Raw genomic sequence first — 15,564 nt, forward strand, 5'->3', positions numbered from 1 at the left:
ACAATGGGCCAAGAACGTCTAAATCACATGGCATTTCTGCACGTTCATAAGAACTCTACCTCTGAATTGGACACTGCAAGTCTCCTGGATGACTTCATTTCAAGAACCAAACAACGACGAAAAGTGTTCGCTGCCTCCTGAAGAACATTGCAAAAGAAGGGACTATATTTGTTTTCATTTGAGAAAGCATTTGCTTTTGAGGGTTATTGATCAAAGAGTGCTTGGTTGTTTCCGTATTCAAAAGAGTATTAATAACATTGATATTCTTAGTTAAATAATTTTTTCTTACGATAGCGATATTGTGTAATAAAGGGAAACTGTTAAATGCTTACGGGTTTCCATTATTTTTCCATGATTTAATCAAATATATATCGGCTTACAGGTTGGGTTGGCTGGTCGGTGGCTGGGGGCGTGGGAGACTGGACCCATTCTGGGCACCACCAAAAATTATACAAACCTGCCGCCCCTGGTTGTATATCTGTACACCAAGTTTCTCCACAAGCGGGGTTTCTTCACCTAGTGGGCCCTCACTTCTCCATTAGGCACCTGTGAACTATATTCCATCAATAGATGTTCACACCGCCATTCTCTCTCCTCATGTAACGTAGGTCCTTTGTGGGTGGGTTTCTCATTTACCCTTTTCAGGATCTGTTTGCATCTAACACAGCTTTGTGATAAATTCCCTTTTCCCCCAGTTCTATTTCCTTTCAGTTTTTTCTGTCCCCTTGATATTCTCTCTCTGGTAAGTCTGTAGATTTTATTTCTCTCCACTTTGCTTCTCCAATAGCCTTTTGATCAATCCCCTTTTTCCCCAGTTGTATTTTCTTCCAGTTTTTTCCCTTGATCCTCTCTTTCTCAGTAAGTCTGTAGAGTTTATTTTCCCCCACTTCCCTTCTCTCATCGTACCTGCTCATATACCCAGCTCTATTTTTTTTCTGCTTCTCCTGACCCCAAACCTTTCCTATTTTTCGTTTTTCCTCCTTCTCATTTCCCAGTCCCCTGCTTTTATTCTCTTGTTCTTCTTTTATTTTATCACCTCTTTTTCTACCCCACCTCCGGTTCCTCCGCTCACTCCACATCTCGATTCTTTTCCTTCTTCTCTAACAGCTTTTTCCAGCTGCCCCTTTGGGAGGATTCCCAGCCCCCTGTCCCCAGCTCGAGCTGCCCCCTCACTGGCCGGCTCTCTCCCCAGGACAGCGTTCTGGGCTGCTGTATCACAGCTGGATGGTAGCAGGGCCAGGGTTACTAGAGTGGGACAGTAACTCCATTTATGACAATGTCGTGTGGTGGGAACAGTGTCCCAGTCTGTCCACTCCAGATCAGCAGGAAATCCTGGTGTCATGTTCCCGTACCAGCTATGGACTGGCCACAGAGCTTGCATAGACACACCCAATGTGTTCATCATTAGACCCTCTCCTGCTCTGCCAGATTCCTGGCTGAGATTCCTTTAAATAAGGTAGGTTTCAGAGGGGTAGCCGTGTTAGTCTGTATTGGCAAAAACAATGAAGAGACTTTATACGGAGTAAAACGGATTTATTCGGGGTTTGGATCCCATTGGGAACTGGGCAGCTGGGTGCTGGAGACAGGAGAACTTCTTAAGCTGTTTTCAGTTAAGCCTGCATCTTTTGGGGGACGTGATTCAGACCTGGGCCCGTGTTTGTAGCAGGCGAGTGTGACAGATTTTTGTTACCAATCTGCTTGACGCCACAGTTGATCAGGCCGGGTCCACAGGATCTCTTTGGGGAGGAGATGACGAGGCACACCAAGTGTCTGAATTTTAAAGCTTTATTGATAAAATAATAAAATAACAGCCGAGAGTGCTGGGAATGCTCCGACATCACTGAGGGATGCTCTAAAGCCCTAACCCACTTTCATACTCACACACGCACAACCCAGACTGGCCAAGTCTGTGTGTAACGTCAGAAGAAGGGCGGGGGGGAAAGGTAGACGGTAGTGCTGTCCTGGGCTCAGGCCGTCCAAAGATCCGTTGTGCTCTCCAAGTTGCTTCAGCTCTCAGGAGGGTTTTAAGTCCTGGCTCCTCGGGGTCGGTCGGGGGGGGGGGCGGGGGTGCTCTGTTCAGGGAACTCTGCTCCCGGTGCTCTTTGTGCCAGTCCAAACTGGCTTTCTGTGGTCTCTTCAACTTTCCCCAGAACACACTGGTTTCAGGGCCATGAGACAGTTCAGTTTGTTCCTGGCTGGCCTTTGCCATTTCGCTCCTTTTCCCAGCCACTGCATTTTGTTCAATGACTTTCCTCTAATTTGTCTAGGTCCCTCTGTATCCTATCCCTACCCTCCAGCATATCTCCAACTCTTCCCAGTTCAGTGTCATCTGCAAACTTGCTGAGAGTGCAGTCCACGTCATCCTCCAGATCATTAATGAAGATATTGAACAAAACCGTCCCCAAAACCAACCCTTGGGACACTCTGCTTCATACCGGCTGCCAACTAGACATGGAGCCATTGATCCCTACCCATTGATCCTGATGATCTAGTCAGATTTCTATCCACCTTATAGTCCATTCATCCAGCCTATACTTCTTTAACTTGCGGGCAAGAATACTGTCGGAGACCATCCACTGCTTTCCCCTCATCCGCAGAGCCAGTTATCTCATTATAGAAGGCAATTAGGTTAGTCAGGTATGACTTGCCCTTGGTGAATCCATGCTGACTGTTCCTGATCACTTTCTTCTCCTCGAAGTGCTTCAAAATTGATTGCTTGAGGACCTGCGCCATGATTTTTCCTGGGCACTACATTAGCCTTTTTCCAGTCATCCGGGACCTCCCCCACTTGCCATGAGTTTTCAAAGATAAAGGCCAGTGGCTCTGCAATCACATTTCCCAACTCCTTTAGCAACCTCGGATGCAGCGCATCCAGCCCCATGGACTTGTGCTCGTCCAGCTTTTCTAAATAGTCCGGAACCACTTCTTTCTCCACAGAGCGCTGGAAACACTTGGAAAACATTAGCAGCTGAGATTCAGGAGAGAGAGTCTGTAGGGAAGGATTCTCCCTCCTGCTTTTTCCTCCCCTGTTGGAGTTTCTTTTGTTTCCCTTCCTGCTTGATGACTCTGATTGTTGCTTAAATGCAAATTAAGCAGAGCACCCATTCCTTTGTTGAGACAGCCCAGTTTGCCAACCTCATGTTAGAGCACCTGTTAACACCATAAAGGGGAATCTTCTCACTTCATGTACAATGTTGCCACACACATATTAGATCAGGGCAATACTGACCGGCAAATTATACATTTACAAATAATACCTTGCGTGATTGTACAAAGATTATTACAACGGTGGGTACGGTGTGCACACAAGGGTACATTCAGTCACAGTCCCCTACCTTCCTCCCTCAGTCCTTTGTTCTTGAGGTGGGGTCTTTGCTCAGCTTCCCTGCTGAGAGGCGGGGAAATCCATAAGCCATGGGGGCTTGCATTGTCTCTCTGGCCCCTTTGTTGATGTGGGTCAATATCAACTAGTTCCTTAATGACTCCCTCCTCTACCCAGACAGGGAGGTGACACCCACCTATGCCTCGTAGCCTGCCCTGAGAGTAAACTTGCTCCCTTTACGCCCCACAATGTAACACTGCAACACATAGGGGAAACTGAGGCACATACAGGGGTCATAAAAAATACAACAAATTCCCACTTTGTCACAGGGACCAGTCCCTTGGTTTTGTTGTTTTTTTTCGCCCCACCTGGCTGATCTGACCCAAAATGGCTCTATTCACCATGGCACTGTCTTCCAGGAGGCTGGGGCTTTCAAATGTTATGAGAAGGGCCAGGCTGAATCCTGGTATGTTATAGGAAATGCATTTCCTGCTGTGGGGCCCCATAGTGCTGGGTGAGGCACAGACACACAGTGACCAAGACCAGGCCGGCATAGCAGGGGGCTGCAGGTCGGGATTGAGGGGCACCGGTGGAGAAGGGGGTCAGGCAGCCCCTGCTCTCACTCTGCCCCTGGCCCTGGTGCATTCTGGGGGCATTTGCATTTCCCCAGAGGCCCCTCCACCCAGGGCCGGCTCCAGACACCAGCCTGGCAAGCAGGTGCTTGGGGCGGCTACTCCGGAGAGGGGCGGCAGGTCCAGCTGTTCGGCGGCAATTCGGCGGACGGTCCCTCACTCCCACTCGGAGCGAAGGACCTTCCGCTGAATTGCCGCTGCAGATAGCGATCATGATCGCAGCTTTTTTTTTTTTTTTTTGGCTGCTTGGGGCGGCCAAAACCCTGGAGCCAGCCGTGAGATGGAGTGATTTCCTAGCTTGGTGTCCAAACTTTCTCAGGTTTCAGAGTAGCAGCCGTGTTAGTCTGTATCAGCAAAAAGGACAAGGTGGGCTATTGTCACTACAAACATTTTTTTTTCTTCCTGCTGATAATAGCCCACCTTAATTGATTAGTCTCATTATAGTTGGTATGGCAACACCCATTGTTTCATGTTCTCTGTGTGTATATATAACTTCCTACTGTATTTTCCACTGCATGCATCCGATGAAGTGGGTTTTAGTCCACGAAAGCTTATGTCCAAATAAATGTGTTAGTCTCTAAGATGCCACAAGTACACCTTGTTCTTCAAACTTTTCCAGTTTCCTTTGATCCACCAATGGGAATTGCCTTTGTCAGCGGTTGCCTCCCTATCTAGCACCCTCCTGCTTTTTCACCTCACCACTTGTGTGTAGAGGTCAGTTCCCAAATATTCAACACAGGCCAGATGTGTAAGGGTTGAAAGCACCTTGATACTTTTGAAAATCCCACTGGTGCCTTTATTTAAGCACTATGCTATCTTGTATGAAATCCTTCTCAAAGGCAAATTTCTACTGTAATTTTAGCTACACAACCCCAAGATAGATTGACAGCCACAAGCATTCAAAAATAACCAGTTATACACCCAAAAGACATGAGATTTAAACAAATTCATTCTGGGGTCTTTTAATTTGCATTTTTCTTTCTGAGCCTTTAGGGTGCACTAGGTTGGTACTTTTGCAGTTACATCTCCCCAGGAATCCATATCCCTAAAACAGCTGCACATTCCTATAACATCCTGTACTGTTTTGGATTTCCAGTAACATGTGATTCCTCCTCCCCACACACTTTGTAATTGAAAACTTATTAACAATTCTCTTTGTGTAGGTAATCCCCATCCTGCAAACATTGAAGTGCAGACTTCACTCTTCTGTGACTTCATTTGTTGCATACCTAGATGTGGATTTTCTACAGAATTGTTCCTACTTCTAATCAGGGCCGGCTCCAGGCACCAGCTTAACAAGCAGGTGCTTGGGGCGGCCAAGGGAGAGGGGCGGCACCTGCAGCAATTCGGGGGTGGCAGGTCCCTCACTCCTTCTAGGAGCGAAGGACCTGCTGCTGAACTGTGCCGCCGATCGCGGCTTTTTTTTTTTTGCTTGGGGTGGCAGAAATGCTGGAGCTGGCCCTGCCTCCACCTCTGCCCAGAGCAAAATCCCAATCAACTGTGCCAAGCGGCTGCAGGGATGTCACCGCCTCTGGGCTCCAGGACTGGCAGATTCTGTTAATGGTTCATTCGCTCAGGGATAAGAGGCTGGAGCGGCCCCTGAAGGAGAGACAGGCAGGGACCTCGCAGCTCCACAGACACCCAGGAACCGCTCCTTCCCCTGGCACGGAGTCACCCCAGGTGAGTGGGAGCCCAAGCCCTGTACGGACAGCCCTGGCATCACATGGCCTTACAGCAGCCTTCTTATTGTGGGGTATCCGGTGAGCACAGGGGCTGCACACAGACTGGTGAGTTATTGTAGGGTCTCTGGTGAGCACACGGGGGGCTGCGCACAGACGGGTGAGCTATGGTGGGCTCTACAGATAGTGTTTGCTATTTTGGCAGGCTGGGAACTGGCAGCTTGTCACTGGGGTTGGGAGACAGTCACAGGGAACTGATGGGTCTCCTGTCCCCGCAGGTGTCCCTCGCAGGGTCCCGCTGGAAGCTGTGAAGGCCCATCCCGGCCAGCGATGCTGATCCTGAGCTGTTCCTCCAAGCTGCGGCTGCTGGAGGGGATGCTACGGCGGGACCTGCCTGACACGCTGCCGGTGACCAGGACTCGCCCGCCCCCGCAGGGCCGAACCCTCCCACCCTCGGGCTGGGCAGAGAGCAGGGCAAAGTCCCTCATAGACACCTGGGTGATGGGGCACATATTGGGCCGGGGTGCAATCCCCTGGGTCAGGAGTACCTGGAGGGCTGGCCCCTCCACCTGGTCAGGGGGTAGCAGTTTGGGGGCAGACCCTTTCTCCAGGTGAGGGGGCAGGTCACAGTCTGTTCCTTGTAGGTCCCAGGTTCCTTCTCAGGCCCTGGCTGCTGCAGAGACTAGGGTTACCATATTCAAACATTTAAAAAAGAGGACCCTCCACGGGGCCCCGCCCCCGCCCCCATTCCAACCCCTTCCCCAAAGTCCCTGCCCCAACTCTGCCTCCTCCTCTGAGCACCCCACATTCCCCCTCCTCCCTCCCGCTCTGATCTTGGTTGGGGGTGGCTAAGTGCTTCCCTGCTCCCCCCCCGCCCCTGCAGCCTCTGCACCCCCCGCCCCTGCAGCCTCTGCACCCCCCGCCTGCCCTGCTCCCCCGCTCACGCGGCAGCCTCTGCCTGGCCGGGGCTTCGGATGCTCAGTGGCGACCGGGGCAGCGCGGATCCCTGCAGCCCCGGCACACGCCGCACTCCTGCCTCGCGCTGCAGCCTGGAGTGACAGGGCTGCAGGAAGGGTCCCCCAGTGGCCAGGGAGTCCCTGCCCGCGAGGGAAGCCCGAGCCGCTGGCTGGGCCCAGCCTCCCCCTGGTCCTGCGGGCTCGGCTGGGCCGCGCAGTCCGCCCGGCCTCCGGGGGCAGCAGCGGCCCCTTCGCCGCCTTCTGTGGCTGCGCCCCCACTTCCTCCGCCCGAGCTCACTACAGTGTAGCCGGGCAGCTGGGCTGCGCTGCGGACCCAGCGGGTCCTGCTGGGGCCGGGAGGACCCTGGCTTATGCTGCCTCCCTATTTCCCCGGACATGTCTGGCTTTTTGGCAATTCCCCCCGGACGTGGATTTGAGTACCAAAAAGCCAGACATGTCCGGGGAAATCTGGACGTATGGTAACCCTAGCAGAGACGCTGCGGGTTGGACACTTGCTCTGGCGGTGGCCACACGCTCTCAGGCTCTAGGTGTCAGGACCCTTCTTCCCAGTGTTGCCCCCACCCTGTCAGGGTTACGATCCCCCCAAGTCTGGCCTGCAGAGCCTCTTGGCTGAGGTGTCTCCCTGCACTGGGCCCACTGCCCAGGGTCCCCCTCACTCTCCCCAGCTGCTCACTGCACCCAGCTCCCAACTGCTCCAGCCCCGGCTCCAGCTTCAGCTCCAGCTCCAGCCCCAGCTCCACTCGGCCTCAGCACGGCTGCTGCTGCTGCTCTGCCTTCAGCTCCCTGGGCTGCTTGTCTGGCCTCTCTGGCTCTGTGGCTGCAGCTCTGCTCCCAGCAGCTTAGCTCGGGCCCCTGCTCTCTCCTTAGCTCGGCCCCTCTCTGTCTGACCCAGGCTAAGGTTACCATACGTCCGTTTTTTCCCGGACATGTCCGGCTTTTTGGTAATCAAACCCCCGTCCGGGGGGAATTGCCAAAAACCGAACATGTCCAGGAAAAATGCCAGCCGGGCACTTCCTCTCCCGCGGCTGCTGTGCTCCTCCCCTGACTCTTCGGCTCTGTTTAAAGCCGAGCTGCCCGAGCGCTCGGGCTTCGGGCAGCCCCCGTGCTTCCAGACCCTGAGCCGCCGGCCAGGCACTTCCCCGCCCGGGCTCCAGCGGCGCAGGGTCCGGAGGCACGGGGGCTGCCCGAAGCCGGTAGCGCTCGGGCAGCTCGGCTCTTAAACAGAGCCGAAGAGTCAGGGGAGGATCAGAGCAGCTGGAGCCCGGGAGGGGAAGTGCTCGGCCGGGGGCGCAGGGTCCGGAGGCATAGGGGCTGCCCGAAGCCCAAGCGCTACCGGCTTCACGGTTTGCCGGGCAGCCTCCAGACCCTGCGCCCCCGGCTGGGCGCTTCCCCTCCCGGGCTCCAGCTGCGCTGGGGAAGCCCCGGCTGGGGGCGCAGGGTCTGGGGGCTTCCCGGCAAACCGTGAAGCCGGTAGTGCTCGGGCAGCCCTTTTCACGTGGCTGGGAGTTAGGGCGGTGACTTTGGGGAAGGGGCTGGGAATGGGCGGAGTTGGGGCGGGGCCAGGGGTGGGAAAGGGGCGGGGCCAGGGCCCGTGGAGTGTCCTCTTTTTTTATTTTTTAAATATGGTAACCCTAACTCAGGCAATTCCAGCTCACATACGGAAGATGGGACCGCCCTGGCCTCCTGACTCCCTGATTAGCTGCCCGCCCTGTCAATCAGGCTGATCTGGCGCATTGGCCTATCCCCATGGTTCCTGGGGACCGTCAGTCTCAGGCTCCTGATTTCCCATCGACCCCTCCCCTTTTAGTGCTGGGAGCAGGGCCGGCTCCAGGCACCAGGCACCCAAGCACATGCTTGGGGCGGCACCAGGTAAGGGGCGGCGGGGGGAGCGCAGCGCGGCATTCCGCAGGCGGGGGGCGCTCCGGCGCTCGGCAGGGGGGCGGCGCTCTGGGGGGGGTTCCGGGTGGCGCTCGGCGGGGGGCGGGGCGGGCTCCGGCGGCGCGGTGCTCGGCGGGGGGGCGGCGCTGGAGGGGGTTCCGGCGGCGCTTGGCAGGGGGCGGGGGCGGGCTCCGGCGGCGCGGGGTTCGGCGCTCGGGGGGGTCCGGCGGCACTCGGCGCAGGGGGGGTCTGCCTCCAGCGCGCGGTGCTTGGCGGGGGGCGGCGCGGGGGGGGTCCGGCGGCGCTCGGTGGGGGGGCAGCGCGGCTCTCGGCTGGGGGGGGCGCTCGGCGGGGGGGCTCAGAGGGCGGCGCTTTTTTTTGCTGCTTGGGGCAGCAAAAAAGCTAGAGCCGGCCCTGGCTGGGTGCTAGCAACCAAAACATCCCCACTGAATGCTAGTAAGGGGGCAACAGCCCCCTTACATTAAGACAAAATCCAGTCCCTGATCCTGCCCCAGCCAAGGGTTTGAACCCCAGGAGCCAGAGGTTCAGACTGGAGGTGTCAGTGAAAAGGCGAATAGCTCGGCCGGCAGGTAGTAGGGTTTTCCCCCCTTGCCCGTAACACTAAGGAAAGGCCGTTGAGCTCAGGACACCTGTCTGTCTGGAAGTTGACCCCTGTATTTGAGTGGGGCAGGGGAAACGTCCCAGCTCCATACGGGAGATGTGAGTCACACGGGCTCCGGCAGAACTTCCCTCAGGCTGTGGCCACGGGAGCCAGCTCCCAGCCTGCTCTCCCTGGGGAACAGAGTCAGAGCTGAACCTGGTGGGAGCTGAGCCCCCAGCTGAGCATGGGCAGACACGGGCAGGGCATGGCCAAGGTTAAGACCCGGAATCGCCAAAAGGGGGCTCCTGGCCTGGGGTGAGGGCAAGAGGTTAACCCCAGGAGGGGAAATGGATTCCTGGCATACACACAGCCCTGGGGTTGGGACACAACCAGCATCGGGGAGCCCCCTGCATCACCAGACCCTGGGACACCAGCGCCCCAGAGACATGGCTGGGCTAAGGCCAGCCTCGCAGGGGGACACACCCACACCGATCCCCCAAAGCTCATGGGGTCACTCCCTACCCCAGCCTAGGGGTCAGGACACCCCAGGGTGCAGCCAAGATGGCCGACACACGGAGGAACTGGGGGTCACGACCCTCCTCCCTCCCTGGCAGATGGGGGTGGGGAAATGCAGTGGCTGGATCCCATCCCAGTTTCAAACCCAAAGGTTTGTGGGGGGGCAAAAGGGTGCTGAGGCTGCATGAAAACTCCCCCCTGCCCCCTGCTAGTGTCAGCGAACAGACCTGCCCTAAGCGTGGATGTGAGACTGCTCTGAGCTGGGTATTGGAAAGGGTGAGTTTGATTCGAGCCAGCTGTGAGCATGCTGACCGTGCCTGATAGGACAGGGATGGGGAAGGTGCTGTGGCTTCTATGGATAGCATTTGGGGGTTCAAACTTCACCAGGACGGTCACTGGTTAAAGTGACCCTGCCCAGTGAAGAGATGAAATAAACAAGGATTTTTCTGTAATATTTTTACAACACTATATGTGCCTCAGTTTCCCCCATGTGTTGCATGGCGATCCAGTTGCAGGGGTAAGGGGGGGACTAACTTTACTCTCAGGGCAGGATAGGAGACATGGGATGTGTGTCACCTCCCTGTGAGGGTGGAATAAAGGCTCCTTAAGTAACTTGTTGGACTCAACCCAGATCCCCAAGGGGGCCAGAGAGACAAGGCAAGTGCTGCTGACTCCTGGATTTCCCCACCTCTCAGCCGGGAGGCTGAGCAGAGACCCCAGCTCGAGAGCACAGGACTGGGAGGTGGGGGTGCTGGACAAAGATGGAGGCTCTCACCTGGAGCTGGCCAAGGAGGTCAGACGGAGACAGAGACAGCCTGGAAAGGGTCTTTCACTCCAGCTTGGCTGGGCCCTGGCTGACCGCAATGGACACTGCTTTACCCCCAGTTCTCTCTGCTGACCTAAGGCCGCTCCATGACTCATAATCCAGCCTGGCTTGACAATGCTGCCGGGTGTCACTGCAAACACAAGCTGGGGTGTGGGAGCCCCACAAGAGCGGCCAAGTCTCTCCAGGGGTCTGGCTCAGCGGGAGGCACCGGGCAGACCTCGCGGGGTGGAGCAGGAGGGCTGGAGCCCAGAGGCTCCATCTCAGAGGCGGTGGCCTGCCCTGCAGGAAGAGTGGGGCCCCTGGGGGGTGGCACTTTGAGGGCTGCTCCAAGGGGCAGAGTAAAAGCTGGGGCCCAGCACCGATCCTGGGGATCCGGGACATCCCCGGACTCTGACCCCTGTGTCTTGGCAGGTCTACGGCACTGTGATGCATGTGAACCGCGGGAACCCGGCTGGCCAGGAGGTGCTGGTGGATTCATGGCCAGAGTTCAAAATGGTCCTCACCCGGCCACGCAGAGAAGTGCGGCATTTGCTGGGCCCCTCCCATCTGCCCCGCTCCTTTCGCCATCGCTCCCCTCCCCGACCTTATGCCATCATTGCCCCGCTCCCCTCCCCGACTTCCTTGCCCCTTTCCCGGCTTGGTGTCATCTCTACCCCTCCCCCTCCTGTCTGCACCACCTCCCCACAGCCTGACTCCCCCTCCTGCTGCCCAGATGCCCCGTCCCATTCTGCCCTAAGCCCCCTGGCTCCGTTCACGGGGCCCCTTCCCCCCTCCTCAGTCTCTTACTTGGGGCTCCCTGTGCCCCACTCCCCTGATGCCGTTGCTGAGGGTCATGGGGTGGGGGCAGAGGCTGCGCTCACCCTCAGACAGTGTCCCCCCTGCAGGTGGTGCGGGACCCAAGTGATTATTTCACCAACTTGTACACGGCCTTCTACCGGGACGAGGGAACCTGCCGGGCCCTGCTGGAGAACAGCCGCGCCGTGGACTGGGGCCAGGCCTTCCAGATACAGGGTGAGCCCCTCCAGCCCCGCTCTGTCCAGCACCTGTCACATGGGGGGCAGGACCGTTCCCCCCCCGCATTGGCCAATAGCCCTGAGGAGCTCACCTGGACCCCTCCCACGCATGCACCTATAGCCCCGAGGAGCTCACCTGGGCCCCTTCTCCATCCAGACCCGGGATCCTGAATGAGCCAAGCTTGGGAACCCCGGTTGGGTCATGCCGGCTCACAGTGGCCCTTGGCCCCTCCCTGCTGCTCTCCCCCACCGGGCCGGGCCCCCATGTCCATGGGCACCTTTCAGGGGCCCCTGCTGACAGCGCACGGCTGTCCCTGCAGGGCTGCAGGACGGGGTATACGAGACCATCAGGGACATCGCCAGGACCAGAGGGCTTGAGATGGAGACGTATCTGTACCGGCCGCTGCTGCACCCAGACCCGCCCGCCATGCCCCAGTACCAGTAGGTGCCCCCCAGATATGGGGTGTGTGTGAGAGAATGGGGCAATGTACACAACCAGCCAGTGCTAGATGGAGGGGGGAGCGGGGTTGGGGGAAGGGAAGGGCCCCGGGGTGCTAGGTCAGAGGCCTCCATTGCGCCCTAGATCTAGTGGCAATGAGTTCCCCAGGCGAACGGTGCTGGCAGAGTGAGGGCATCACCACAGCCCCAGGCCTTGGGCACATGCCGCCAAGGATTTCCCATCCTGCTCAGGGCCCATCCTGCTCAGAGTCAGCCCTAGAGCTTTGCTGGGGGGCAGGGGCAACCCAACCGGGCCAAGGAACCGCTTTGGCCCCAGAATGGGGAGAGTACGGGGAGGGGCAGCCTGTAACCCTTCAGTATCCTGGGACGGGCAGCCAGGGGTCCTTGACCCCAGAGCTGTCCCCTCTGAGGGGTCCCTCCTTTCCTGTCAGCGGGTAGGTCTCCGGGCAGGGGGTTCACTGCCCACTGAGCCCTGGTGCTTTCATGTCAGGGAGCTGAGCTTAGCCAAGCTTAGCAGCGATGACTCTGCTAGGGCTGGACTGGGCCTTGTCAGACAGCCCCTGTGCTGAGGCCATGGGAGTGTTTCGATCCCCTCCCCCCATTAGCCGGGGCCTTGTCCAATCCCCTTCCCCCATGTCCTGGGGCCTCTCTTGATCCCCTCTCCCGAGGACTCCCCCTTCTCCCTGTGCTAGGTCAGTCCCACTCCAGCCTCCCTCCCCTCCTTCCCCCATGTCCTGGGGCCTCTCTTGATCCCCTCCCCCCAGGACTCCCCCTTCTCCCTGTGCAAGGTCAGTCCCCCTCCAGCCTCCCTCCCCTCCATGGGGGACACTGGGGGGAGCGTTATGGGGCTATAGCCACCCCAGAATTTGCCATAGCCTCCCCTCCCAGTGCAAAGGGCAAAGGTTACGCAGCAGTAAGGGTGGCAATGCCATACCACGCCACCCGTCGGTCTTGGCTGCTGCTGGCGGCGGCGCTGCCTTCCGAGCTGATTGGCTCACGCCTCCCCCACGGGATACATTCCATGCGCCCCACACCCCAGTTTGGCAACCAGCCCCCCCCCCCCCCCCCCCGTAATTTTCAGTCCAGCCCATCTCAGCATCTCAACCAGGAAGAGGATGGCGCTGCCGGAGCCTGCTCCTCTCCTAGGCCATGTCATACCAGCTCAATTCCTGCTCCCCAGGCTCAGTCCCTTGTACCAGATCGACCCCCCCAGCCCCCGGCTCACTGCACCCCGCACCCCAAGCTGGGTCAACATCCCCGTATGCTCACACCTCCCATGTTTGGTCGCTCCCTGTTTCCCTCCCCTAGACTTACCCCTTCCCCTGCTGGTTCTAGTCCCCCCGACCCCCGCACTGACCCCCTCCCCTTGCCAGGTCAATCCTCTCTGTGCTCACCCCACCCTGTCCTGTGTCTCTCTCCCCCTGCCCTGTCTTGCAGGCCTGACAAGGGGCTCAGGCTGGCCCCCGTGTCCCCCGCCCACGCCACGCTGCTCAGAGACACCTGGAACTTTGGGGGGAACAGATGGAGCCTGCGGTACCTGTGCCTCCTGATCCGCCACTTCCCCAATGCCTGCCTGCTGGGCCCTGAGGGGACCCCCATCTCCTGGTCCCTCACCGACCCACTGGCTGCCCTGACGCACGGTTACACCCTCCCGGAGCATCGCGGCCAGCACCACATGAGGCCTGTGGTGGGGACGCTGTCGGCACAGTTGCATGCCCGCGGCTTCCCTGTTTACACCCGGGTGCTGCCCCACAACGAGCCTTCGCTGCACTCCCTGCAACGCCTCGGCTTCCGCATCCTGCCTGGGGTGTTCTACCAGCTGATGGTGAGGCCTGGGTTCACCCAGTCCCAGCCAGCCAGTGCCCTGGACTCGGCCCAGGACCCTGCGCCCAGCTCTGGGGAATGGCCACACACACATAGCACATAGCGTGGGGGGAGGGGAGAGGAGGAGAAGGGGACATGGCCTAGGGCCCTGCGCACAGCTCTGGGGGACAGCCATGGTCTGCCAGCACGTAGCCCTCAGGGAGGGGATGAGACAGGGACACAGCCCAGCCATGCCCAGGAACCTTCCACCCCCGAGAAGGGGACACATTGACCAGCCACCAGGGAGCTCAGCTGTCAGCTCTTGGCAAGCCAGGGCCTGGTGGAGGAGACTAGCTCATGCTCCATTATCCCCTGGAGCAGGGCAGAGTCTCAGTAGGAGGCGCTCTCCCCGGCAGCCAGTGCTGGCCCCAAAGGGAGCAGGGTGAGGGCTCAGTAGGGGGCGCTCTCCCACTCCCTTCCCCAGGCAGTTTGTTGCTCGGCTGGGGCTGTGGTTGCGGGTCCCCTTTCCAGGACCTGTGCCTGGTCTTGCCAGAACTTTGGTGCAAGCTCCTTTGGATTCCGACCACAGGTCCCAGCTGTGGCCCACCGCTTACCTCCCCTGTGGTGATAGGGGGCAGGTGCTGGCCTTGCACGGTTGCTCCAGGGCCAGCAGCCAGCTAGAAAGCCAGGCCAGGGCTTGTGTTGATGATGGTGCACTACACGTGGGAGGAGAGCAGCCATAGGACCCCACCGTAGAGCCCTGCTGGGCCCGAACACAGGGAGGAGCATCCGCTCTTCTCTCTTCCCCCCAGAATGAACGTCCTCTGCCCTGGGCAGGGGACTTGGGACTGACCTGCCCCCTGCCAGCCCCAGTGCACAGGCTGCTCCTCCCCATGTAACTGGGCCCAGGTGCAGACCCAGTGAGCCGTTGGGTTCGGGGGAGGGGACCCCACACACAGGAGACATGGCAGGTTCTCCTCCCCCTTGCTGGTAGGTCAGTAGCCGTGTGGAGAGGGGGTGGGGCACTCCGGCTCCTTGCAGGCCCCAGGGACACCCATCCCCTTCCTCTCAGGGGGTGGGACAAAAAGTGAATTTTCTGTAATAGTTTTGATGCCTGTGTGCCTCAGTTTCCCACTGTACTAGTAATGTCTGCCCAGTGGGTGCCAAAGAGTTAAAAAGCCTCTCCTGGGGCAGAGCAGGGCCAGGAGGGGGAGTGTCACATGGCTGGGGGCAGGAACTGAGCGTTCAGGATCAAAACCAGCCCAGAGCAACGGAGGCACCACAAAGAAGAGGAGTTGGCGTTCGGTGGGACTCAGGAGCTCCCGGCTAGGACTGAAAGAGATGGAGACGGGATCCATGTTTGGCTCTTCAGCAACTTGGCTGGGTGGAGCCCTGGCCTGTGTCTTCACCTTCACTTCTCTCTGCTGCCCAGGGACCTCCCAGGCCGGGTTCCAGGGGCCCAATAAACTGTGTGCTGTGTGGAAAAGGCTTTGGGATGTCACTGCAAACATCAGTGGGGCTGGGGACACTGGTCCCCACAGCGCAGCCAGGTCTCTCCAGGGGTCTGGCTCAGTGGGACGTGCCGGGCAGAGCTCGTGGGGTGAAGCAGGGGGGCTGGAGCTGTGTGCTCGGCCCTGGAGGAAGAGAGTCTGGCACGTCACAGGGTTCCTCCAAGGAGTGGTTTAAAAGCTGGGGCGTAGCACTGATCCTGGGGAGCCACAACAGGGAGCAGCGCTGTGGGTCCCAGCCGGGGGCACCAGGACAGTGTAGGGTGTCTCCTTCACAGCCTGAACCGACAGCAGAGACGGGCGGGCACATCTGCAGGCAGACCCGGGTAGAGCCAGCCCCTGCCCCCAGC

General features: G+C 58.6%; 1 protein-coding gene across 3 annotated transcripts; it reads left to right on the forward strand.

Moving 5' to 3' along the window:
- Window positions 1-5,525: 5,525 nt before the first annotated feature.
- LOC128836058 (glycine N-acyltransferase-like protein 3) lies at window positions 5,526-15,195 on the forward strand. Of its 3 annotated transcripts, none has more exons than XM_054026072.1 (6): window positions 5,526-5,634; window positions 5,912-6,095; window positions 10,843-10,950; window positions 11,316-11,442; window positions 11,765-11,885; window positions 13,341-15,195. In XM_054026072.1, exons 2-6 carry the CDS (start codon window positions 5,964-5,966, stop codon window positions 13,828-13,830), a joined length of 978 nt encoding a protein of 325 aa, XP_053882047.1. In that variant the 5' UTR covers window positions 5,526-5,634; window positions 5,912-5,963; the 3' UTR covers window positions 13,831-15,195. The 3 variants fall into 3 exon arrangements, with proteins under 3 accessions (XP_053882047.1, XP_053882049.1, XP_053882048.1); XM_054026074.1 differs by having other exon boundaries at window positions 5,912-6,041; XM_054026073.1 differs by lacking the exons at window positions 5,526-5,634; window positions 5,912-6,095 and adding an exon at window positions 8,248-8,479.
- The last annotated feature ends 369 nt before the right edge of the window (window positions 15,196-15,564 follow it).

This window comes from Malaclemys terrapin, chromosome 4 (assembly GCF_027887155.1).
Source record: "Malaclemys terrapin pileata isolate rMalTer1 chromosome 4, rMalTer1.hap1, whole genome shotgun sequence".
Classification (NCBI taxonomy): Eukaryota; Metazoa; Chordata; order Testudines; family Emydidae; genus Malaclemys; species Malaclemys terrapin.